This window comes from Pristiophorus japonicus, chromosome 4 (genome assembly GCF_044704955.1).
Source record: "Pristiophorus japonicus isolate sPriJap1 chromosome 4, sPriJap1.hap1, whole genome shotgun sequence".
Taxonomy (NCBI): Eukaryota; Metazoa; Chordata; class Chondrichthyes; family Pristiophoridae; genus Pristiophorus; species Pristiophorus japonicus.
Window position 1 is genome coordinate 259,632,141 of NC_091980.1, and position 27,894 is coordinate 259,660,034.

At 41.9% G+C, this 27,894-nt stretch overlaps 1 protein-coding gene across 1 annotated transcript in view; it reads left to right on the plus strand.

Annotated features, from left to right (window-relative positions):
• The window catches only part of LOC139263382 (ribosome quality control complex subunit NEMF), a 136,326-nt gene that overhangs the window by 90,085 nt on the left and 18,347 nt on the right, over positions 1 to 27,894 (plus strand). Inside the window, exons 20-26 of the mRNA XM_070879389.1 lie at positions 1,482 to 1,539; positions 1,995 to 2,053; positions 2,961 to 3,081; positions 6,137 to 6,404; positions 9,365 to 9,413; positions 12,415 to 12,464; positions 26,575 to 26,713. Coding sequence (XP_070735490.1) covers positions 1,482 to 1,539; positions 1,995 to 2,053; positions 2,961 to 3,081; positions 6,137 to 6,404; positions 9,365 to 9,413; positions 12,415 to 12,464; positions 26,575 to 26,713 — 744 coding nt within the window. The remainder of the gene's footprint in view (positions 1 to 1,481; positions 1,540 to 1,994; positions 2,054 to 2,960; positions 3,082 to 6,136; positions 6,405 to 9,364; positions 9,414 to 12,414; positions 12,465 to 26,574; positions 26,714 to 27,894) is intronic.

Genomic DNA, 27,894 nt, shown 5'->3' on the forward strand with positions numbered 1-27,894 from the left:
TGACACTTTTATTTTCTAAATGCTGCAATAGTCCTGACTGAGTTAAGAGTTGCACATGGTGATCAATAATCTAAAGTAGCAAAACTGAAAGTATGTGAAAAGGTGAAATTGTATGTTCATGCAGTTTATTCTGCTTATGTTTTGTGTTCCATATCTTGATGTTGCTTTTAAAAATCTATTTTAAGTGATTTCCCGCCCCCTCCCCCCCCGGCCTTTCCTCTGTGGACTCTGTATCACATACTATTCCCAGCAGAGAGCATGGGCATGTGTCCTACTGCACTGTGAATATCCACTCAAAGGTGCAGCAGAATTACTTTTCCCCTCACTGTCCTTCTCTTTGGGGAAGTGCTGGACCCTACTTGGCACTTTCATACAACAGTATGCCTATGGTTGGTAACTCACTGTTTGGGTAACTGTAGGCATGAACTGGTCTCCTACCTCTCTATGGTGGCCACACCAAGAGCTATTTTATATTTTACTTCTCTCTTTCCCCCTCACACGTTCATGGCTTCCATTTCCTATTTTAAAACAAACTTGTGAATTCACTTATTTAGATTTAGTTTGGTGGGAGGAAGGAAAAGTGGATAATTTTATTTGGGCCATAAGACCTGATCCCTGGCTCACACTAATATAACTACATAGCCAACGACTGAAATAAATTAAATTAGACCTGAATGTCTATTGCTTCAAGTTATTAACCTCCTTATGAGATAATGTCCGCTCTCTACCTGGTACCTTCTCATAATGGCTTGGTTAACATCAGGAACTCATTGTGAGTGCAAATGTGTCTTGCTGCTCTGTGATACAGTTTACATTTTTAAAAGGCACATCCTCCTTAAGTAATTTAAAGGCCAGTTTACCAGATTTGTAAAAATAATTGCATAATGATGACACAGTGATGACTATGTCATCATATACTAATGGTATTGTGTCATCAGTAGTCCCTGACATAGGAATACTGTCCAAAAGTAATCTAATGGTATTGTGCTGCATTGCAGTAGTTTTGAGGTTAGCAGAAGTGATAATTTTCCCAGATGGTCCGTGTAATGGTTTTAAACTGCTGACCTAGAAAGTTCTAGAAACTATGTCTCTGAGCCCCACCAATCTTGTCCATCAAAAAAATGCAAATTAACTTTATTTGATTCTACTTTTGTGTCCTTTGCAGTCTTTATCCTAGAACATTTCCCTGCTCCTGACTGATAGTGTTGTACTGTTGCTGTGGTGTATCTTGTGGTGATCTTTCACCTCTATCTTTTGTGGTGCTTTAAAAAAAATCCCCACTTTCTATTAGCCAGGCTTTAACCTCTGCAGCTTCACTCACTGTTTGATGACAACCAGAGTACAAAAGCTGCTTGTTCCATGGTGCACTACACTAATTGGTGGTACCACTGGACCATAATTTTTATTAATACTTATTTTAAAACAAACATGGGAAAAAAGTAGAAAAGATGTTCTTAAATCTGACATCTTTAAACCTTCAGGTATCAAAAACAGCACCTACGGGAGAATACCTGACCACAGGAAGTTTCATGATCAGAGGTAAGAAGCTTGTTGCTGTCATTCATGATTGGTGGTTTGATAATTTGACATTTTTGATCACTTAAGATGAATTTCACATTTAATTTAGGCTTTCTACCAGTTGAGTTGTTCCACCACAATTGAGCTACGTCATATTTTTACATATAAATCTTAAGCTGTGTAAAAGAATGCTCTTTATAAAACTATTGATCCCATTGCCAGGTAGCCATGTGAAGATAGAAGCCCAGGTAGATTGTGTATTATTTTGATTTCGCTAAAATAACTTTCTTCATTCAATGTCAACAGGTTTTAAGATAAAGAAAATGTTTTTATTATAACAATAATTTGCATGTTTTTTTCTCTTGGATCTGATATTCTGTTGAGTAATGCTTTGCAGGTGCTTTATTGTTCTTACAGTTTCTTGATCTCCCAAACAGTGCTGGTACAATGTTCACACCATTATTTCATATTTCCAGGTAAAAAGAACTATCTCCCACCTTCTTACCTTATGATGGGATTTGGCTTTTTGTTTAAGGTAATGTATTAATATTTTCGAGAAATTTGGGATGAAATGAAAAAGAAAACTTTAAAAATCTATTGTAGTAGACCCCTTAACTATCTTTGGCAACTATACTAAAGTATTATAGTCATGTTGCAAGGATTGTTTTTGTATAGTGTCTCACTTAATACAGGAGGCAGAGGTTATGTGATGTGCAGCATGTCTGGGGCTGCAAGGAGTCTGTTCAGATATCACCTCCCCCTCTCATTATCCTAGCACAGACTGGAAACTGAGTGGAGCGAGTGATTGAAACTGTTGCCTTCCCACTTGTGGCTTTGTGTGTTACTGCTCAACATGTAGCACTACTGTGCTACCCAGAAGTTGTGTGTTAATACTAATATATTATAATGAGACATTACTGAGTTCTGAAAAAATTACTTTTTTCCTAATTACTTCAGTAAAGCTGTTTTTACTCTGATGTGATTTAGGTCCAACCTCTCGAAGAGCATGTCATACTGCACCAGTGTGACATTTCCATTTCCTGTAACAAGCATCCATGTGGTCTTTCCGGGGTGAAATTACCATTGTGTACCAAATTAAGGGCAGTTTTGTGGTGTAGGTCCAAGCCTAATAGGTGTGGTTGAGATTGGCTAAATTCATGCCATGTAGAACCCTTACAGCCAGCAGAAAGAGAACATTTTCATCCCATCATTGTCAGGTGAAAATAAATGATGCCAAATCATTTTGCCACCTAATTCCCAATTTCAATTTATTTGTCAATTATTAACTACTCTGCTAATAAGGGTTAAGTTTATCTTGTGTTATAGAAGTTTGTATTTTGGCTTAGATATTCAAGACTAGAATATATATAAGTATCTTGCTTAATATTGAATTACTATTTCTCAACTAGGTTTTAACGGTGCTGTGGTTTGCTTGTATTTAGGTTGATGAGCAATTTGTGTGGAGGCACGCAGGTGAACGGAAGGTAAAAGTGCAGGATGAAGATATGGAGACAGTAACTAGCAGCACATCTGAACTTTTTTCTGAGGATACTGTACCATTAGGTAATACAGGAAAGGCTGTACAAAACAATTTAAATTGACAAGATTCTGAAGAGTTTCCAGATAAATTATTTGCTTAGCGTAACCTTGTTAAAATTGTATTCAGCAAATATTTTGTTTGTAGAGGAAGCAAAACCAAAAGAGGCTTTTGTGACTTGTAGTGCCTGTGTGAAAATGATAATGCATTTCATGGCGTCTTTGTTATATTTGCAAAAGATAGGTTTGTCAAGCATTTTTCATGGTAACTCTGCATCTTTTAAAGGAAGGTAGTTTGTGCAACAGAAGATGATGGGAGATTTGCTTAAGCTGTTGGCTTTTGTATTTTCATGCATTATACTATTCCTCTGATTAGAAAATGGCAGTGTCAGTTCTTCATTTAGTTTGGGTAAGGTAAAATAAGCAAGTAAACAAGTGGGTAAAATCAGAATACATATCCCTTCAAGGGGATTTTTAGAGGAAATCCGTATGATTCTCCCTTACTGTGTCTTTTAAAACTACCAGCCTGCCAGTTGTATCAGCTCATGGTGCTGATAATGCAGTCCCTGCACTTTAATGCACTTAAAGGCATACTTAACCCCTTAAAAATTATCCTGCTGATGATGATGAGGAATAATGACCGGCCACAGGCAGAATGTCACCATTAGCGAACATAGCTTTGAAGGTGCTTGAACAGAAAGACTTGCTGCTTTTTAGAATTTAGGACCATTCTCCAGTGAAGAACAGCACCTGGATGAAGGCTGCTGAAAAAGTCAATGCAAGAAACTGTGGGTAATGCTGTCTCAATCTGTGATCTCAACATGATAAATGGTGCAGATTGAACCCTCCACTCTGAGCAGTTGCTGTGGAAACTTGCCCAACAGAGGGGCATGCTCACCATTTGTCAATCCACTATATGGTAATTTATCAAGGAGGCTTTGAAGGTGTCCTTGAAACGTTTCCTCTGCCCACCTGGGGCTCGCTTGCTGTGTAGGAGTTCCGATTAGAGCGCTTGCTTAGGGAGTCTCGTATCAGGCATGCGGACGATGTGGCCTGCCCAACGGAGCTGGTCGAGTGTGGTCAGTGCTTCGATGCTGGGGATGTTGGCCTGAGCGAGAACACTGACGGTGCGTCTATCCTCCCAGTGGATTTGCAGGATCTTGCGGCGGCAGCGCTGGTGGTACTTCTGTGCTTTGAGATGTTTGCTATATATAGTCCACATCTCTGAGCCATATAGGAGGGCAGGTATCACCTGTAGACCATAAGCTTGGTGCCAGATTTGAGGTCTTGGAATTCAAATACTGTTTTCCTCGGGCGAATGAAGGGTGCGCTGGCTCATTGGAGGCGGTGTTGGACTTTGTCATTGATGTCTGCCCTTGCTGATAGAAGGCTTCCGAGGTATGGAAAATGGTCCACGTTGTCCAAGGCCGCGCCATGGGGTTTGATGGCTGGGGGGGGGGACACTGCTGTGTGGAGGGGTCAGGTTGGTGGAGGACCTTTATCTTACGGATGTTTAGTGTAAGGCCCATGCTTTCGTACACCTAGGTGAAGGTGTTGACGATGGCTTGGAGTTCGGCCACTTGAGTGTGCGCAGACGCAAGCGTCATCCGCGTACTGTACTTCGATGACAGAGGATGGAATGACCTCGGATCTAGCCTGGAGGCAGCGAAGGTTGAACAGGTTCCCATTGGTTCAATAGTTTAGTTCCACTCCAGCAGGGAGCTTGTTGAGAGTGAGATGGAGCATTGCAGCAAGGAAGATTGAGAAGAGCGTTGGTGCGATGATGCAGCCCTGCTTGACCCCGGTCCAGACGTGGATTGGGTCTGTGATGGATCCGTTGGTCAGGATCACGGCTTCCAGATCATCGTGTGCACACTAGCCACCACATGGGCTTGACAGAGCTAGGTCTTGGTCCAGTGGCAAGGATTACCCAAAACGACTGGAGACCAGCTCTGCTGCACGGACCTAGTGCGCACACATATCGCAGTGTAGGCTGGCCCGTGCTGCCCCTGGCCCCGATTACATCTCTCCACAGTCTCTCGCCGCTCCTTTGTCCCATCTCGCCGCTCCTGCTGTATCTGCCCATGCTCTAATCACCGACCTGGACCTTGATGACGTCACTCTTCGCTGCCATCGCCCTCCTGCACCAGCTCGCACTGCTCCCTGAAGTGGCCTCCACGCTGCTCCCGGGCCGTCGCACCTCTGCTCCTCCCATGGCCCCGACCTGCCGCAGGTTGAGGCCTCCACGCTGCTCCCGGGGTGCCGCATCTCTGCTCCTCCCATGACCTCCACGCTGCTCCCAGGGCGCCGCACCTCTGCTCCTTTTATGGGAGAGTAAACTGTCTTTTGATAACATTGCAAGCTTTCCCATTAATGACTCCAAAATAGGAACACAATCTTTACTGCTTTACCGGTACAGAGCAAAACTTCAGAATAATCATCACCGACCTCTAATAGATAGTTATTTTTGGTACATTGAACGTTTTATTTTTGCAGATAATCTGTCCAAACGTAGCTTCAGAAACGATCGTCTAACCTTTTTCTGTAGCTTTTCAAAATGAGAGTTGCTCAGTTAATATTAAATGGCTATATAACTTATGGTTTTATATGCAGGTACAGTAGCATAGGGGTTATGTTACTGGACTAGTGATCCCGAGGCCAGGACTTAATGATCTGTAGACATGAGTTTAAATCCCTCCATGGCAGCTGGGCAATTTAAATTCAGTTAATTAAATAATATCGAATTTAAAAAAAAAAACTAGTATCAGTGATAATGACAATTAAATTACCGGATTGTTGTAAAAACCCATCTGGTTCACTAATGTCCTTTAGGGAAGAAAATCTGCTGCCCTTACCCAGTCTGGCCGACATGTGACTCCAGACCCACAGCAATGTGGTTGACTCTTAACTTCCCTCTGAAATGGCCTAGCCACTCAGTTATATAAGACGGATCACCACCTCCTTCTCTAGGGCAATTAGGGATGGGCAATAAATGCTGGCCTTGCCAGTGACGCCCACATCCCATGAATGAATAAAAAAAAAAATTTTTAATGATTTTTTTAATAAAAATTATTTTGTTAAGCTCAATCAGACAATGATGAGAGCAGTAGTGATGAAGACAAAGAGATTGGTACAGAAGCTGTAAACAACCAGTGTGAAGAGGTCCAAGGAGATGCAGAGAGCCAAGAGGACAATTATGAAGGTGAATCGGACAAACAACATGAAGGGGAAGCTGATCTGAAAGATTCTGAAGAAACTCAGAAGATTGAGGAAAATCAAAGTGATGAAGAAAATGAAGAATTTAGTTATCCTGATACAGCCATTGATCTGTCACATCTTCAGTCGAAGAGGTAATTTTCATTTAGAATTTTTTTCGGTTATAGTAGTGGATGCTACATTTTTAGAGCCCCTGTTACCATTTTTATTCTAGCTGTTTTTGACTTCTGTGTTTCAGGCTACTTTCGGATTGAAACCCTATCTCCTTACATTTCAACAATGTTTTCACGTGTTCTGATAACTAGGTAAAATTTTAGCAGGTCCAGGAAACGAACAGAACCATTTCAGATTATCTCCACCACTAGTTCTGTCCCATGCCTTCACAGAATCCTCCTGGTTTTCAGAAGGTAGCAGAATAACACTACACTAGACCTTGTCTTCATCTTTAACTGCCAAACTTGTTTATTAAGCAGTAATAGAACAAACGCATGGTAGCAGTGACTTAGCTCCTTATTGTACTAAAAAAACATTTTCACCTTCTATGCTAAACTATACTTAATTTTCTTATGTATTAGTTCATTTTTTTGTTCTTTTTTCACCAACAACTGGTTTAACAAAAGGTTCCAGGCAGGCTCTTTGCTTTGAAAAATACAGGCTCATCAAAACCTTTGAAACACTGACCAGGATCTCATAAATTAAAATAATTGTTAAATTCAGAAGGATCTGCCAGTCAAACACCTATTTGAACAAATTACACAGAATGTTTGCATTTGAATTGAGTGGTTTCACCACCCCCCCCCCCCCAAACACTTTTTCTTTTTAGATAAACTGACTGATTATGGCAACAAAATGAGCTGGAATATTCTGTAAATGAAGCTGTTTTTTAAACTCCTTATGTAACATGTGCGAGTTAAAGAAGCTTATACAAAGCCAAGTCTTAGACAAAAATGCTTCATTTTTGTTACAATAGTTTCATTGAGAAGTTGAGTAATTGGCAGTCTTACAGCGTAGAAATTTAGACAGTTCATTCTTTCACTGGCTTGGTGTCCTATTGCTTCCTAACATTTTAACTTTCCAATGATCAGTTCTTCAAAGGCTATTATGTAAAATATTTTGGCAATGATAAGTATTGACTGCATGTAAACATTTCCCCTATTGGGTGGGTTGGGCATTCAGCCATTGAGGAATACCTGTCCATCTTCTGAGGTGAACAGACAATGTAACGGTGAGACCATATGAGGAGAAATGATGAGAATAAAATGATAAGCAAATGAAATAGCAAAAATTAAATAGAAGAGGAATTATGGTTGTTCTGTTCATTTAACATGTATTCAATAAATTTATAATCTGACTTTATGCATGGAGGCCTTACAAGTTGTTAAAAAAAAATACATTTTTCTTTGAGGTCAGTTTTCACTTTCAAATTTATCCAGTTTCATCCTTACTGAAATCCCCTTTCTCTCTATCAGTATTTTTCCCACAAGTGTGATCTTGTCACTGCTGCTGTTCATTCATGGAAGCAACAATCCATGTCAAAATTTTTTTTTTAAATATATATATTTTTAGCTTAATATTTCTGGCATTTTATTACTGGTGTACCCTGATGCTACCATATCCATTTAATTCATTAACCAGATCAGACACAGCTCACTTATAGCTTTGTAATTGTATTTCTTACGGTTGGTTTTATTTGTGTTATAAATAAATGATATCTGTCCCACTGGTAATACTGGTCCAATATTTAAAGTAAATTTACTCAACTGAATTGCTCCATAATCTCTGTGCTGTAAGTAGAGGCACCTGTTAATTGCATTCATTTTTTACAGTGGTGAACTGCTGGTTAGACCAGTGTTGTCCAATAGAAATTGCTAAATAGCCACAGGCAGCACCATTTTAGCCATATGCACTAATTTTAGTAGAAAATGCCTAGCATACATTCGCACAATAACAGGCCAATGTATTTCACATGTATATATTCATTGAATAAACATCTACCACAATTCAATAACAGAGGAAGTAAAGCACTCCCAATGATCTAAACACACTCGCACACTCTGCTTTTTGTCTTACCATTTTAGCAATGAAAACACAAAAAGGTAAATGTACATATGTCTACGCCTTGTGAATGAGTTTTGAGATCATATGCCCGACGGTGTCCATCATTCTATTTACTAATCAGAAATGCCATTGCCATCTCGATTCTCAATTATACATTTGTCCAATACGCTAGCTACTAGCTACAACAGTGGGCAGCAGTGAGCAGACTTTTTATATAAATCGCCTTCTTGTGTGACATCACGATATCATGAATAGTGAGGGCTGCCCTCAGTCACTGTTACTATTCGTGATGTTACTGAAATGAAATGTCACATAAAGGAGTTCTGTGCAAAATATCTTCCCTTACTAACTTGAAACAGCAATTTTGGAGATAAAACACTAACAAAAAGTAACGGTGACAATGCAGATACTACTTATAAAATTTGGGATTATGGGTCAAATCACTCCATCAATGGCAGAACCGTTGGCTATTACACCCATTGAACTCTAGAATTCCCTGCCTCCCTGGCATTCTCCTCACTTCCCTTAATTTCAGTCCTAGTTTCTGTTTGGGGTTATTGTGCTCCTCCCTCACCCCCCCCCCCCCCCCCCCCTCCAACCACCACCTGTAAAACTCTTCATTTTTTTAATATCAAAGGCACATGTAGCTATAAAATAGATATTTTTGCTATGATACGCACAAACAAAATCAGCAAAAGTTAAAAAATGACAATCTACAAAATGTAAAATAGCTTGACAGTTGTCCAGGTTGGAGCATTGCTCTGCCTCTGAGCGATGCTCCGTTAAGGCAGACAGAACATCAGAGAAGGCTGGACATATTGGGCTATGTATCTTCACAAGCAGGAAAATGCCAGCATCAAATTTCTTCAGCTGTTTTTACAAGCAATTTGTTTCAACTAAATGTTCTTTTAGATTTTTTAAATTAAATTATCCAACTATATTTTATATAAGCAAACCATAATACGGCTATTTTGAGTCATACTGATAAAATAAATCTGATTATCCAAATACCTTTTTAAATTTTATTTTTCAATAGACCTTTGCAGATACATAGTACATCTTCTAAAGAAGAACCGATTGAAGAGGTAAGGGTAAAATATGTCTTTAGTTTAGCTTCAGGGTGCACAATTTTTTTTTGCAAATCCAGTTTTATTGTGTTTGAGTATTGCAGTGAGTTAGATTGTTATCTTTTCACCTCTGGGATCTAGGTTTGAATACACCCCAAACTGTTGGGACAGAGGTGTTTCCGTAGCCTGTAAGGGTCTTAAGTGAATTGGGCTTAGGTTTCAAATTGATTAATCGGAGGTATTTACTCATTATGCTAGTTGGCATTAAATCGGTAGTTTCATTCAGAAGGTCACAAAAATGCTGATGTAGGAAACTGAGGGAGAAAGGTTATCTGGTGCTATTCTGGGATGTGGTTAAATTACATTTTTAGGACACAGGCAACTTTGGTGCTTGCTCCTACTACGAGAGTCATTGTTTCTGACAAATGTGCCAAAAAAGTGTCCAGTTAAGTTACCCCAAATTACTCAATTTTGATGAACCCAAAAAATTAAAAGCAAAACTTAGCAAAACATGTTTTTACGCATAATGTAATAGCACAGAAATCTACAATGTTTTCAACAACAAAAAAATTCCCAGGTATCTGATAAAGAAACTAGGAAAACTGAATGGTATAAAGCACGGATTTCCCACTCCCAAATTTGTATTTCAGATGATTCCTTTTCATGAAGATAAAAATGTTTGTGCCATAGAATTTAATACTTTTCCAATTTGGAGATACAATTTCAGAAACAAGTATTTTTAGGTCCTAAAAACTATCTAAAGATGTAGAGTAAAGCTCCCTTTACTTTGTCCCAATAATAATACTTTCATCCTGTGGTCTGAGCTCCATGAATATCCCCATCTTCAATGATGGTGGAGCTCAGCATGCAAGTGCAAAACACAACCATCTTCAGACAGAAGTACTGAGTAGATAATCCATATCGCCCTCCTCCCGAGGTCCCCACCATGACAGAAGCAAGTCTTCAGCCAATTTGATTCACTCCACGTGATATCAAGAAGCAGCTGAACGCACTGGGTACAGCAAAGGCTATGGGTCCCGACAACATCCCGGCTGTTGTGCTAAAGACTTGTGCTCCAGAACTAGCCACACCTCTAGCCAAGCTGTTCCAGTACAGCTAGGACACTGGCATCTACCCGACAATGTGGAAAACTGCTCAGGTATGTCCTGTCCACAAAAAGCAGGACAAATCCAATCCGGCCCGTTACCGCCCCATCAGTCTACTCTCAATCATCAGCAAAGTGATGGAAGGTGTCGTTGACAGTGATACTAAGCGGCACTTACTCACCAATAACCTGCTCACCGATGCTCAGTTTGGGTTCCGACAGAACCACTCAGCTCCAGACATCATTACAGCCTTGGTCCAAATATGGACAAAAGAGCTAAATTCCAGAGGTGAGGTGAGAGTGACTGCCCTTGACATCAAGGCAGCATTTGACCGAGTGTAGCATCAAGGTGCCCTAGTAAAACTGAAGTCAATGGAAATCAAAAAACTCTCCACTGGCCGGAGTCATACTTAGCACAAAGGAAGGTCATTATTGGTGGTCAATCATCCCAGCCCCAGAACATCACTGCAGGAGTTCCTCAGGGCAGTGTCCCAGGCTCAACCATCTTCAGCTGCTTCATCAATGACCTTCCCTCTATCATAAGGTCAGAAGTACGGATGTTCGCTGATGGTTGCAGTATTCAGTTCCATTCACAACTCCTCAGATAATGACCTGGCCGACATTCAGGCTTGGGCTGATAAATGGAAAGTGACATTTGCACCTGAAGTGCCAGGCAATGACTATCCCCAACAAGCGAGAGTCTAACCACCTCCCCTTGATATTCAACGACATTACTATCGCCGAATCCCCCACCATCAACATCCTGGGAGGTCACCATTGACCAGAAACTTAACTGGACCAGCCACATAAATACTGTGGCTACAAGAGCATGTCAGAGGCTGGGTATTATGCATCGAGTGTCTCCCCTCCTGACTCCCCAAAGCCTTTCCACCATCTACAAGGTACAAGTCAGGAGTGCGATGGAATACTCTCCACTTGCTTGGATGAGTGTAACTCCAACAACTCTCAAGAAGCTCGACACCATCCAGGACAAAGCAGCCCGCTTGATTGGGACCCCCTCCACCACCGGCACACCATGGCTGCATTGTGTACCATCTACAAGATCCACTGCAGCAACTTGCCAAGGTTTCTTCAGCGGCATGTCCAAAACCCGTGACCTATTCCACCAAGAAGGACATGGGAGCAGCATCACCTGCAAGTTCCCCTCCAAGTTACACATCATCCTGACTTACCGGGTCAGAATCCTGGAATTCCCTCCCTAACCGGACTGTGGGAGTTCCTTCACCACAAGAACTGCAGCGGTTCAAGAAGATGGCTCACCAGCACCTTCAAGGGCAATTAGGGATGAGCAATAAATGCTGGCCATACCAGCGATGCCCACATCTCGGAACGAATTTTTTTAAAAAGATTCAAATCTTGGTCTCCAAAATGAAAGGACAATTTGTTTTTTTTCTTCTCCAGTAATTTCTTTTTAATTTAAAAATAATCACGATGATAGACTCTGTAGGTTCAGTCTCCATTTTATTGTGCATGTTCAACTGGCCCATTCTGTACTTTTCCTGCGAAGAGAATTCTTAGAATATGTTCATTTTGCTGAATAATATATGCAGCAATGAAGATTTTGAGCTGAGTACAGCATTTTTATAAATGAGAATATTTGGGCAGGAGAAAGGAAGAACTGCATATTTTGACAATGGAGAAATAATAACATTTCCCACAGACTTTCATAATTTACACTTAGAATTGTGGTAATGTTTTCAGTTTTATACGGCCATGGTAATTACATTTTTGTGATGTCTTTGTATCTTTGCTTTTAACTGTACTTCTAGTATACATTATCACTAGTTTATCTTATTTTGTGCTTCATTTGTAATATTGTAGAGCTTCAGCAAGTCAGTTGTTGACTTTATGAATCCAGTGATATCAGTTTAAAAGTTTCTTTTGTTTTTGCAGGTCAATGGGAAATCACAAAGTCGCAAACACCTGTCAGCCAAAGAAAGGAAGTGAGTATTTTTTAGGACTAAAAATTAACAAACTATTACTTAGTATTATATACCCAAGAACATAAGAATTAGGAGTAGGAGTAGACCATACAGCCCCTCAAGCCTGCTCCGCCATTCAATAAGATCATGGCTGATCTTCATCCTCAACTTATAAGGTAAATAAGATCAAAGAGATGAACGCATGGCTCAAAGATTGGTGTGGGAGAAATGTGTTTCAATTCATAGGGCACTGGCACCAGTACTGGAAAAAGAGGGAGCTGTTCTGTTGGGACGGACTTCACTTGAACCAGGCTGTGGCCAGAGTCCTGGCGAATCGAATAACTGTAGATAGGGCCCTAAACTAAATAGTGCGGGGGAGGGATCTGATGAGCGGAAATGTAAAAAGAGAAAGGAGAAGGCAAAAGTGCAGGGCAGCAATAGGGGTAATGATAACAGAGTGTGACCGGAGGGGACAGAGCGTATACACAAGACAAAATTAAAAGCTCTATATCTGAATGCACGCAGCATTCATAACAAGATAAATGAGTTGACGGCACAAGTAGAAGTAAATGGGTATGGTCTGATTGCCATTACAGTAATGTGTTTGCAAGGTAACCAAGGATGGGAGCTGAATATTCAGGAGTATATGCCATTTCGTAAGGATAGGCAGAAAGGAAAAGGAGGTGGGGTAGCTCTGTTAATAAGGGTTGAGATCAGTGCGGTAGTGAGAAATGATATTGGCTCAGAAGATCAAGATGTAGAATCAGTTTGGGTGGAGATAAGAAATAATAAGGGTAGGAAGTCACTGGTGGGAGTAGTCTACAGGCCCCCAAACCGCAACCAAACTGTAGGGCAGAGGCTTGTAAGAAAGGTACGGCAATAATTATGGGCGATTTTAATCTTATTGATTAGACAAATCAAATTGGTAAAGGTAGCCTGGAGGAAGAGTTCATTGAGTGTATGCGGGATGGTTTCTTGGAACAATATGTTGTGGAACCAACCATGGAGCAGACTATTTTAGATCTGGTAATGTGTAATGAGTCTGGATTAATTAATGATCTCGTAGTGAAGAATACTCTTGGGATCATTGCATGGTACAATTTCCGATTTAGTTTGAGCGTGAGAAAGCTGGTTCGCAAACTAGTGTCCTGAACTTAAATAAAGGTATGAAGGCAGAGTTGGTTAAAGTGGACTGGGAAAATATATTAAAGGGTAAGATTGTAGAAAAGCAGTGCTAAACATTTAAGGAGATATTTCATAACTCTCAGCAAAGATATATTCCAGTGAGAAAGCAAGACTCTAAGAGAAGAATGAATCATCCGTGGCTAACTAAGGAAGTAAAGGATGGTATCAAATTGAAAACAAAGGCATACAATGTTGCAAAGAACAGTGGAAGGCCAGAGGATTGGGAAATTTTTAGAAACCAGCAAAGGACGACTAGAAAAAATGATAGAGAAGATAGTAAACTAGCAAGAAATATAAAAACAGACAGTAAGAGCTTGTACAGGTATATAAAAAGTAAATGTTGGTCCCTTAGAGGATGAGACTGGGGAATTAATAATGGGAGTTAATAAGATGGTCCAAAAATCTATCCATCTCAATCTTGAATATACTCAATGGGAGAGAAATTCAGGGCGTTTGCATCTCCCATTAGCGGGGAGCAAGCATCTTTTTGCCTGGACATGGTGCAGCTATCAACTCCCGCGAAACTCTGCGGGAGTTTAGCAGCGTCAGTAACCAGTAGCGTCCCGCTCCGCTGCACGGCGATGACAATGTCGATCACAGCGACCCGTTTTTGCCCCGGAGTGAAAATTCAGTAGCGCCCCCCTGAAGGTATCACGGTAGACCGCTTGCGGGACAATAATTAAAAGGGAGGTGGGGAAAGAAAAAAAAATGGCAGCTGCCTTCTTCGTCGATCGCAGGGTCTGTGCCACGATCTTGCAGCTCGGCACTCGGCTTGTGTGCCGGGATGCTGCCACGGCACCCCGCAACCTGGTGGTCCAGGGATGCCCCCACAGAGTCAGCAGCTACACGCAGCAGTGCTATGCATCCCATTGCGTAGCGCTGCGAACTTCGCGGAGGCTTTGCGCCTTGCTCCCACCCCACTGAGCAAGTGGAGCGCGATATTTTGTACTCCACTTCTGGAGGGGGGGGCGATAAGCCGAATATAGGTCGCGGGGCAGGATTTCCACGCCTGGCACAGGAAATCCCACCTCGCAGCTGTAATAGGGCGGTACAGAATTTTGCAGCCAATGATTCAGCATGAACAGCCCTTTGGAGTAGAAAATTCCAACGATTCACAATCCTTTGAGTGAAGAAATTCCTCCTCATCTCAGTCTTGAATGGCTGACCCCTTATCCTGACAATGTGTCTAGTTCTAGACTCTCCAACTAGGGGAAACACCCTCTCCGTATCTACCCTCAGAATATTATATGCTTCAATGAGATCATCTCTCATTCTTCGAAACTCCAGAGAATATAGGCCCAATCAACTCAATCTCCCCTCATAGGACAACCACCTCATCCCAGGAATCAGTCTGGTGAACCTTCATTGTACCACCTCTAAGGCAAGTATATCCTTCCTCAGATAGGGAGACCAAAACTGTGGACAGTGCTCCAGGTGCGGCCTCACCAAAGCCCTGTGCAATTGTAGCATTTGCTTACTCTTGTACTCTAACCCCTTGCAATAAAGGCCAACATGCCATTTGCCTTCCTAATTGCATACTGTATCTTTATGCTAACTTTGTGTTTCCTGCACGAGGACACCTATATCCCTCTGAATACCATTGAATAGTTTCTCACCTTTGAAAAATTTATTCTGTGTTTCTATTCTTCCTACCAAAGTGAATAACCTCTCATTTCACACATTATAATCTATTTGCCCCCTTATTGTCTATTCGCTTAACCTGTCTGTATCCCTTTGCAGGCTCTTTGTGTCCTCCTCACATCTTACATTCCCACCTAGCTTTGCATCATCAGCAAATTTGGATGCATTACACTCGATCCCTTCATCTAAATCATTAATGCAGATGAGGAGAAACTTCTTCACCCAGAGAGTGGTGAACCTGTGGAATTCTCTACCACAAAGTTGTTGAGGCCAATTCACTAAATATATTCAAAAAGGAGGTAGATATAGTCCTTACTACGAGGGGGATCAAGGGGTATGGCAAGAAAGCAGGAATGGGATACTGAAGTTGCATGTTCAGCCATGAACTCATTGAATGGCGGTGCAGGCACGAAGGGCTGAATGGCCGACTCCACCTATTTTCTATGTTTTCTATGTCTATTGTAAATAGCTGAGGCCCAAGCACTGATCCTTACAGCACCCCACTAGTTACAGCCTGCCAACCTGAAAATGACTCGGTTATCCCTACTCTCTGTTTTCAGTCCGGTTAACCAACCCTCTATCCATGCTAATATATTACCCCCAATCCCATGGGCCCTTATCTTGCGTAACAGCCTTTCATATGGCACCTTATCGAATGCCTTTTGGGAATCCAAATATACTACATCCATTGGTTCCCCTTTATCTACACTGCTAGTTACATCCTCAAAAAAACATGATTTCCCTTTCATGAAACCATATTGACTCTGCCTAATCATATTGGCCTGGAATTTGCGGTGGGTAATAACAACAAATGAATGAACAATTTTCTCTGTTATTACCCCTTTGAAACGAACTGCAGCTTCAAGGTTTAGCGTATGTGCATCCTAACATCGAAATCCTGAAGTTGCGGTCAGTCATTCTCTGCTCCGACGCTGGCTGTGCCGTGGCCTCCCCATCCCATAGTAATCAGTGTAATCAAAGAAATCTGTGAAACTGACAAAAACTTTGGCTTTTCCGTAGTAATATCGATGTTAAATACGCCATTAATAGTTGGACCCTTTTGAATTAGATGGAACTGGGGTTTTAACAGTATATTGCCTGCTAAACAAACATTATAGCCCTGAAAAACTAATTTTAATTTTGTGCAGTCAAATTTATCCATTTTAATATAAATTACATTTTTTAAGAAACTTAAAAAAAATTATTTAAAAAACAAAAATGTTTGTTCATCTTTATGTCATGTGGGAGCCCAAATCTTTGTTTTACCCTCTAACATTTTTAAAAGGTTAGAATAAAAGTTGCTTATTCACTTCCTGGTTCCCAGTCTGAGAATTTGCATTGTAATTGGCTGCTTCAACAACTTGTTGACATCACAGCAGCTTGCATTAGGGATTCCTCATTAACTTACACTGATCTCAGCTGAATGTCGGAAAAACCAAACTTCTCGCCATAGAGATCACAAGATCTTTGTTGGGAAGCTTATTTCGGGGCCAGTGGCGAACGCCTTTGCTTTGCTGCTGACCACAAATTACGGGCCATAATGATTTTCGAAGTGCCCTGTTACCACTTCCTTAATAATGGATTCCAGCATTTTCCTGACTACTGATGTCAGGCTAACTGGTCTGTAGTTCCCTGTTTTCTCCCTCCTTCCTTTCTTGAAAAGTGCGTCATTGCTGCCTTCCAATCCACTGGGACTGTTCTAGAATGTAGAGAATTTTGGAAGATCATAACCAATGAATTCACTATCACTACAGCCACCTCTTTATATAGGCCATCCAGGGGATGTGTCGGCATTTAGTCCCATTAGTTTCTCAAGTACTTTTTCTCTATTGATAACAACAACAACTTGTATTTATATAGCACCTTTAATGTAGTGAAATGTCCCAAGGTGCTTCACAGGAGTGTTATAATAAGAAAGAAAGACTTGCATTTATATAGTGCCTTTCATGACCACAGGACGTCTCAAAGTGCTTTACAGGCAATGAGGAACTTTTGGAGTATAGTCACTGTTGTAATGTGGGAAATAAGACTTTAAAAGTTCCTCACTCTCATTAGCCCCTTGGTTCCCCACTATTTTTGGTATGTTTGTTGTGCTTCTACTGTGAAAACAGATATAAAGTATTTGTTTAACATCTCTGCCATTTCCTTATTCTCCATTATAATTTCTCCTGTCTCAGCCTCTAAGGGATCAACGCCTACTTTTGCTACACTCTTCATTTTTACATACTTGTAAAAACTCTTACAATCTGTTTTTATATTTCTTGGTAGTTTACTCTCGTATTCTATTTTCTCCTTTTTTATAATTTTTTGGTCATCCTTTGCTGGTTTTTAAAGCTCGTCCAATCCTCAGGCTTACTACTATTCTTTGCAACATTATAAGCCTCTTTTAATCTAAAATGAAGGTTCACTCGGCTGGTTACTGGGATGAGGGGATTACCATATGAGGAGAGATTGAGTAGACTAGGTCTATATTCCCTCAAGTTTAGAAGAATGAGAGGTGATCTAATTGAAACATGTAAAATTCTTAAGGGGCTTGATGCTGAGAAGATGTTTCCCCTGGCTGGAGAATCTAGAACACTGGTCACAGTCTCAAAATAAATGGTCGGCTATTTAAGACTGAGATGAGGAGAAATTTCTTCACTCAAATAGTTGTGAATCTTTAGAATTCTCTACACCAGTGGGCTATGGATGCTCAGTCATTGAGTATATTCACCCCTCATACCTAGGTAATTGGCTTTGTTTAAGTTTTAAGATTCTAGTGTCGAACTTAAGGAAGCCAACTCAAACTTAACGTAAAATTCTATCATATTATGATCACACTTTCCAAGAGGATCCTTTACTGTGAGATTACTAATTAACCCTGTCCCATTACACAATACAAAATCTAAAATAGCCGGTGCCCTGGTTGGTTCCGCAACGTATTATTCTAGGAAACTGTCTCCAATGCATTCCATGAGCTCGTCCTCCAGACTACCTATGCCAATTTGATTTACCCAGTCTATATGAAAATTAAAGTTGCATTACCTTCGTTACAAGCTCCTATTATTTCTTGATTAATACTCTAATATAGCCACTATTAGGGGGCATGTAAATTACTCCCACCAGTGTTTTCTTTCTGCCCTTTGTTATTTTTTATCTCCACCCATACTGATTCTACTTCCTAATCTTCAGGGTCAAGATCCTTTCTCATTACTGTCCTTATGTTATCCTTTATTATCAGGGCTACACCCGCTCCTTTTCCATTCTGCCTGTCTTTACGAAATGTCAAGTATCCTGGAATATTTAGTTCCCAATCTTGAATTTATAATGGGGAACAAAGAAATGGCAGACCAATTGAACAAATACTTTGGTTCTCTCTTCACTAAGGAAGATACAAATAACCTTCCGGAAATACTAGGGGACCAAGGGTCTAGCGAGAAGGAGGAACTGAAGGAAATCCTTATTAGTCAGGAAATTGTGTTGGGGAAATTGATGGGATTGAAGGCCGATAAATCCCCAGAGTCTGATGGTCTGCAACCCAGAGTACTTAAGGAAGTGGCCCTAGAAATAGTGGATGCATTGGTGGTCATTTTCCAACATTCTATAGACTCTGGATCAGTTCCTATGGAATGGAGGGTAGCTAATGTAACCCCACTTTTTAAAAAAGGAGGGAGAGAGAAAACACGGAATTATAGATCGGTTAGCCTGACATCGGTAGTGGGGAAAAAGTTGGAATCAATTATTAAAGATGAAATAGCAGCGCATTTGGAAAGCAATGACAGGATCAGTCCCAGTCAGCATGGATTTATGAAGGGGAAATCATGCTTGACAAATCTTCTAGAATTATTTGAGGATGTAACTAGTAGAGTGGACAAGGGAGAACCAGTGGATATGGTGTATTTGGACTTTCAAAAGGCTTTTGAGAAGGTCCCACACAAGAGATTAGTGTGCAAAATTAAAGCACATGGTATTGGGGGTAATGTATTGACGTGGATAGAGAACTGGTTGGCAGACAGGAAGCAAAGAGTAGGAATAAACAGGTCCTTTTCAGAATGGCAGGCAGTGACTAGTGGGATGCCGCAAGGTTCAGTGCTGGGACCCCAGCTATTTACAATATACATTAATGATTTAGACGAAGGAATTGAATGTAACATCTCCAAGTTTGCAGTGACACTAAGCTGGGTGGCAGTGTGAGCTGTGAGGAGGTTGCTAAGAGGCTGCAGGGTGACTTGGGACATGTTAGGTGAGTGGGCAAATGCATGTCAGATGCAGTATAATGTAGATAAATGTGAGGTTATCCAGTTTGGTGGCAAAAATAGGAAGGCAGAATATTATCTGAATGGTGACAGATTAGTAAAAGGGGAGATGCAACGAGACCTGGGTGTCATGATACGTCAGTCATTGAAAGTTGGCATGCAGGTACAGCAGGCGGTGAAGAGGGAAAATGGCATGTTGGCCTTCATAGCGAGAGGAATTGAGTATAGGAGCAGGGATGTCTTACTGCAGTTGTACAGGGCCTTGGTGAGGCCACACCTTGAATACTGTGTACAGTTTTGGTCTCCTAATCTGAGGAAGGACATTCTTGCTATTGAGGGAGTGCAGCGAAGGTTCACCAGACTGATTCCCGGGATGGCAGGACTGACATATGAAGAAAGACTGGATCGACTAGGCTTATATTCACTGGAATTTAGAAGAATAAGAGGGAATCTCATAGAAACATATAAAATTCTGACGGGATTGGACAGGTTAGATGCAGGAAGAATGTTCCCGATGTTGGGGAAGTCCAGAACCAGGGATCACAGTCTAAGGATAAGGGGTAAGCCATTTAGGACCGAGATGAGGAGAAACTTCTTCATTCAGAGAATTGTGAACCTGTGGAATTCTCTACCACAGAAAGTTGTTGAGGTCAGTTGGTTAGATATATTCAAAAGGGAGTTAGATGTGGCCCTTACGGCTAAAGGGATCAAGGGTATGGAGAGAAAGCAGGAATGGGGTACTGAAGTTGTATGATCAGCCATGATCATATTGAATGGTGGTGCAGGCTCGAAGGGCCAAATAGCCTACTCCTGCACCTATTTTCTATGTTGCCTTGCAACCACGGCTCTGCAATGGCTATTAGATCAAAGCCAATTATCTATATTTGTGCCATTAATTCATCTATCTTGTTACGAATGCTTCATGCATTCAGATAAAGAGCCTTTAATTTTAACTTTTTACCATTATTCCCTGCTTTCACCTTATTCGCTGATACTGTTAAACTCTCTGGGCTAGACTTTTCACTTCACACCGCCCATATATCGCCCAAAAAGGACCTCTATCGCCCATTTTGAGCAAGAAATCGAAACTAGGCCAGAAACAAAAATAAACCCCTATGTTTCGGCTTACTTCGCCGAACTGATCGCCCACACATCACCGATTTGAAGTTCTGGTACATTGCCATCACATGGCCAGGCTGATCGCTCGCCGAGAACATAGCTGGGTAATAATTGCTTTTCCCGGACTTTACTGAAGGAAATGAGCACTACGGACGCCATTTTCAAGTTCGGAGGAAGGGTGGAGGCAGCTCAAAAAATCGAGCTTAGATAGTTGAGAGTTATTTAAGGGTCCTTTATAGATAGATCTACTCAGATTATTACTTATATTTAATTTTACTAATAGTAACTTAGTGGATTAGGCATTTTTTAGTGAAAAGTGCATTTATAGCAAGTGAAAATAATTATTGATAGTGATGGGGCCTATGCTTTCTGTGCCATTACTCGTAACTGCTCACAAGCTGGTTTCTGAAAGGATAATCGAAGAGGTGGCAGAGTAATACGAGTAGACGAACATACAGCCAACGAAGATACTTGGAAAAGCAATCTTACTTCAACTTGTCTGAAAACACGTGTCTTGGGAGGCTGCGCATCCGGAAGGAAGTCATCAATGAGATTTGCGAGCTCGTCAAGGGGGATCTGCAGCCTTCCAGCACCATCAGAACCACACTGTCCGTTGAGGTGAAGGTTACTGCAGCACTAGCCTGCTACGCATCGGGATCCTTTCAGACTTCAGCTGGTGACATCTGTCGTATCTCTCAGCACGCCGCACACGGCTGCATTCGGCAGGTGACTGAAGCCCTTTACGTTCGCAGGATGGACTTTATATGCTTCCCTATGACCAGGGAGGCACAGACCGGGAGGGCTTTGGTTTTCTCGAGAATAGCAAACTTCCCCAAGGTGCAGGGAGCAATAGACTGCACGCACATTGCCCTGAAAGCCCCTTTAAAGAATGCGGAGGTGTTTCGTAACAGAAAGGGATTCCACTCCCTGAATGTGCAGCTTGTTGGCCACAACCAAATAATCATGACAGTAAATGCTACATTTCCTGGCAGCATCCATGATGCGCACATCCTACATGAGTGAGAAACAGGTCAGGGATAGCAATCAGCCAGAAGGTCACGGTTGGATGCTGGGAGACCTCACTGCGTAATCCCGTCACTGAAGCAGAGAAACGTTACAACGAAAGCCACATAGCAACATCGTCGAAAAGACAATTGGAGTCCTAAAGCAGCGCTTCAGATGTCTGGACCATTCTGGTGGCAGCCTACAGTACCACCCTGACCAGGTCGCTGAGTTTATTGTGGTGTGTTGCATGCTGCATAACCTAGCTATAAGGAGAGGACAACTAATGCCAGATGGGGCTGCAGGTCCACCTCCAGAAGGAGGGGAGACGGAAGAGCCAGCCGGCGAGGAGCAAGAAGAGGAAGAGGAGGCTGGTGAGGACCTCGGGGAGGCCAATCAGCCTGGCGATCTAGCCATGGTCCCACCCCCCCAGCAGAAGACCAGTACCCAGTGGCAGTTACGCGGCTGCTAAGCTCGTTTATGAACGCTTTGCCTGAACTTACATTGGCGATAGTCGCATTTACATTTACAGTTACAGTTAAACAAAAGTTGCATTTGCGTTGAGTTACATTTTTGCCTTGCCTACACTGGCTTGGCACTTGCATTAATGCTTAACTTAAGTAAACTTATGTTATAATAAGAGAATGCACAACAACCGTTAAAATGTTATGCTTAACGTAACTATAAGAGAATTCACAACAATTGTTAAATTCAGTAAAATAAGTTTATTTAAAGAAACAAATTTTAAAATAATTTTATCAACACCCTCTTTCTCCCCCCACCCCAAACAACAATGAACGCACATGAACTTGAAAAAATTTAACATTAAGATTGAAAAAAAACAACCCCCTCCCTACCTGTGGCTACGTATCCCTCCGGGTTCTCCCCTCTTCTCTTTCCCCCCCCCCCCCCCCCCCCGGTGATTTAACACCACCCACCCGTTTTGGTATCCGCAGACCGAGACGAAGCTGGCATGCAGCGGGCGACGGCAAGACTTCCTGCTGTGGTGGAGGTGTTGAAGTGAAGACGAAGCATGCTGTTTGTCTTCCGAGTCGAGAGGAACTGTATCCTCCATACTCGCTTGAGTGCTTGGGGTTGCCTTAGACCCAACACGACACCTTCGGGTGCAGCGCCGTGTCCAGCCAGCAGCACATGCCGAAGTGCATTGGTTGCAGCGGTCTGTTCTCCAATCCCCTCCAGGGTTTGCCGTGCTAACTCCGTTTGCATAGCAGACCAGTTGGAGAAGTTAGAAGAGAATTTATTGAACCCCTGGAGAAGCTCGCGACCTATTGCGATGGTCTCCATGCACAGGGAGATTAAGCACTCTGTCTGCCCGTCCAAGTTAAGCGATTGCTGACCTTGCTGACCCAATCTCCATGGGGTCGGCGTGCGCAATATGATGCGCCTTGGCGTTGCCGGCTGCACACCGCTTGGTCCCGGTGCCTCTTCGATCTCCATCGAGATGGTCGCAGGTTCATTCTCGCCCCCCCCCCATCCCACAGCTGTCTGCAGCTGCTGGTGGTGCTCCTCCTCCTCTTCCTCGAGGTGAGGAAAGTGCTCCAATTCCTCCTGCTCCTCCTCCTCTTCCTCCTCAGAGGGTGATGGTGCAGGTGCTGGTGCCGGTTGCACCTGAACGAGCGTCTCAGGTTGACCTTAAAAACACATGACCTTTTTACAAAGCTTATTAGAACATAACGGTGAACATTAACAAGAGACGTTACATATCAATACTTTTCACTACCCCAGAAAGCTGTAGCGGCTGCATCCCCTGCTGCATACATGCATGCATGACATGACATCATTAGTATATCATAAGTACATTACAAGTATATTGCATTATAATTATAGGCCATTAGATCAGTTACTTATTTAAGTTCTTAATACTGTTTTTAATACTGTTTAACACATTACACATTACTCACGAGATGCATGGCTGGGTTCGGCCAGACCGCGGGTGATGGCCGAACGGCTCTCATGGCCAACCAGCGCGGCCTCAATCTCTGTTCGGGGCTGCAGCTGAGCAGAGCTGCCCCCTGTCCGCCTTTGCTCGGCACGTTTGATAGATATCTTCTGCAAACAAGAAAAGAGCATGGCATAGCATAAGCTAATTGACTAGGTAGTATCATGAAGTTACAACAGTTTCAAACATTACATGCTGCTGGTTCAAAGCACTGTCCGGATTTTAACATGGTTTACGTAATACATTTATGAATGACAAACTTAAATTCAATGCAGGAGATTCATTGCTGAAATAAAAATTTGCAACAGTAAAATATTAAATATAAAATGCAACTTACTCTTGAGCGTTTTCAGCACTGGTCCGCCCTCCTCGCCTCATGGGATGCCGACGAAACGACATCTGAGATCTCAGCCCAGATTTATTTTCCTGTACACACGGGGTGGGGTTTCCCGTGCGCACCCCGAGTCAATTTGGCCCACCAGGAATGCACCTCATTTACAAGGGCCTCATTTGCTTCATCACTGAAGGGCTTTGCCCTTTTCCTCTCCCCTTCTCCTTCTAGTGACATTATATAATTTTTATAAAGTTTAAATCAATCAATTAGAGTGCTCGTGTGCTATCTCTCTCCTCTCTTTCCTCCCTGCCTTCCTCCTCTCTCTCTATTCCCCCCCCCCTCTCTCTCTCTCTCTCTCCCCCTCCCTGTGCCTTCTGCGCATGTGTGGATGACCCCTGACCTCCCGAAATGCGGGAAAGCCAGTCAGCCGGAAGAAAAAAAAACACACATGCGCAGAAGCCCGTTGATAGGGAAGTTTTTACCTTCTACATCGTTGGACATTTGGTGGGCGAACGTCACATCGTCGATCTTTCGGATCACCCATTTCACATCGCTGGCCTATTGCCGAGAGGAAAATCGCAAAAAAAAAATGGGCCATGTTCCAGTAATCAGTAAGGCTGAGACGTCGTACATCGCTGGAACAAAGCCCATTTTTGGGAGCGATGGCCACCTAGTGGGAAGTCTAGCTCTCTGTCCCTTCCTGTCATACTCTGCTTATCTTTACCCAAATTGCTATTCTTCTCCATTGCCTTGCTTTTTCTTCTTAGTTTTGTAAATTTCCCCTCACCTGACCCCTCCCCCTGGGTTTAAGTGGAGCCGGTCCTAATGGAACAGCTCACTCTTTCTTTCCCCAGTACCGCTGCCAGTGTCCCATGAATTGTAACCCTCCCACACCACTCTTTGAGTCATGCAAAAGAGATTATTACCTTTTGAGGTTCTGCATTTTAATTTGGACCCTACCTCCTCAAACACTCTCAGCAAAACCTCATTCCTGGTTCTATCTATATTGTTGGTTCCTACGTGGACCATGACAACTGGATCCTCCCCCTCCCACTCCAAATTCTTCTCCAGCCACGCGGAGATAACCGGGTAGGCAATATAGCGTTTGGAGTTCCCGGTCACGGCTGCAGAGAACAGTATATATCTTTCTGACTATAATGTTCCCCTATAACTTCCACATTCCTTTTCATAAGAACATAAAAAGCAGGAGTAGGCCCTCCGGCCCCTCGAGCCTGCTCCGCCATTTAATAGAATCATGGCTGATCCACTCATGGACTCGGGTCCACTTCCCTGCCCGCTCCCCATAACCCCTTATTCCCTTATCGGTTAAGAAACTGTCTATCTCTGTCTTAAATTTATTCAATGACCCAGTTTCCACAGCTCTCTGAGGCAGCGAATTCCACAGATTTACAACCCTCAGAGAAGAAATTTCTCCTCATCTCAGTTTTAAATGGGCGGCCCCTTATTTTAAGATTAATAAGAACCTCCCCCCATTTAAATGGCCTCTTGTACCATGGTGCGTGGTCAGTTTGCTCATCCATCCTGCAGACTTTGCCATCATCATCATCACCTGTTGGATAAGGGCAAAGGCCAAGGCTCCTCCAGCACTAAACCTGGGGTCCCCTACCTGCCTGATCGCAGTCACACCCTGTCCCGACTACTAACTAGATTTGTACCAATACCTAACCTAAGGGGTGTGACTGCCTCCTGGATCAAAATGTCCAGGTAACTCTCCCCCTCTCTGATGCTCCGCAATGCCTGCACCTCGGACTCCAGCTCAACCAACTGAAGTTCCTCGAGATATAGACACTTACTGCAGACATGGTCGTCCAGGATTGCAATACTCTGCAATGCTGCAGTTGCGGCACACCACCTGCACTGCCATCCCTATATAAGTTTGTTTTATTTATTTATTTAATTAAAGTTTATGCATTTAATTAATTTAGCATATAGTTTAGTCTTTAAACTAATTACTAGATCTAGTTTAAGATATAGGTAGATGAAATTAAATGATTACCTATAACACAAAGTACTACAGTGTTGGAGGCAAAAAACAGCACCTTCCCCCCCATCTCCGAATTCTCACTCTCCAAATTCCCAACTTTAACACTCTCAAGTGCATTCCGTTTAAGACCACTCTCCTGTACTAATCACTGAGAGAATATCCATATTATCAAAATTTTTGTCGTTATGGTTTAGTGATATGACACCACGGTTTGTAACTATTTTCTCTGGTTTTCTAGGTTTTAACAGAAAAATGTATTGTGATAAACTAAGTAATCTATGCTTCATGATTTTGGCTCATCATGCTGATTACTTCAATCATGGGCTATCTAGTTGACTTCACTCATAAGGAAGTATATTCCATGGGAGGAAGTGCATTTAGGAGTTTCTTTGTATCCCGAAGACTTAATATAATTTTGTCCTTCATCATCAGTCTGAACAGAAACAGTATTTAGTTAGCGGGAATTAATAAATGAAGAATGCAAATAATGTTAGAATCATTGATCAGATTAAGCAAATTTTTTAGTGACTGGTTAAAAAGTGGGTTTAATTAATGCTATAGTAGCTCCAGCAGTTACTATGCTGTACTACTCAGTGGTTTGGTGCTTGGTAGAAAGACTGATTAGTTAAATTCCTTTTTATGTGTTTCAGAGAAATGAAAAAAAGGAAGAAGCCTGAGACTGAAAACTCAGAACTAGCAATTCAATCTGAAGACAATAAAACACCATCTGTGGAAGACCAGGACGCTAAAAAATCATCTTCACAGCAACCTTTGAAGAGAGGACAAAAGGTAATGGGTGAAGAAAGATTTAAGTGTTCTGCCTTAAATACTGAATTATTATACAGTAAATGGGTTTGTTATATGCTCTTAGAATTATCCAGTGTGATTACCAGTAATAAGAATCTTACAGTACTTGTACCATATAATTGAAGACACATTAAAACAAGCTGCAAATGCTAGAAATCTCAAATGAAAATAGAAAAAGCTCAAAATACCATAGAAGGTTCATCAGCATCGTTAAAAATAATGAAAGGTCGACGCTTGAAACATTAACCTGTCTTCTATTTTCAGATGTTGCTGCATATGTTGGGAGTTAATTTGCGGTCGGGGGCTTCCCTCAGGTGGATGCCTCCGACCAGCAAAAATATCTACACACTTACCTTCTACCTCGGGATCCATGGAGACTTGCGCTCTTGGGCCTCTATGCACAGGCCCACATAGAGGCCCACGTATCCCAGGGATGCATACGGTTCGCAGGTGCCCCTGGGATCACGTGGGCTTGCCTAACCAATCCAAGAAAGGAATCCCCATTCATGCTAATAGGGATTCCGTATGTACAGAAAGCCCATAAGAATGAATGAGATCACATTAAAAAATACATCTAAACATCAAATAAATAAAAGAAAAAAACATTCCATATTAAAATTTATTAAAATAGCATTTAATTAAATATTTAAAAACAATTACATTTTTTGAAAAATAAGTACTTGTTTTAATGGGGCTAAAAATAAATGTACCTTATTGCACAGGATTTTTAATGTATAAATGATAACATTTTGGGCCCAAGTTTCCACATGATTTGCGTCTGATTTTTAGGAGCAACTGGTGGAGAGCGGACTATCTTAGAAATCGCAATTCTCCACTTTTTTTTTTTCTGCAGTTCTAGTCAGGTAGAACAGTTCTACTTTGGAACAGAATTTTTTCTTCAAAAGGGGACGTGTCCGGCCACTGACGCCTGATTTCAAAGTTTCCACAGTGAAAACGTACTCCAAACTAAAGTAGAATGGAGCAAGTGAAGATTTTTGTAGAACTGAAAAAACCTGTTCTACACATTAAAAAATCAGGCGCAGGTTACAAATTAGGCGTCCAGAACGAGGTGGGGGGAAGGAGGGGGGGGAAGGGAACTCAATAAATTCTACAATAAATCCTTATTTATACTTCTACAAATATTATACAAATAAATCCAACCT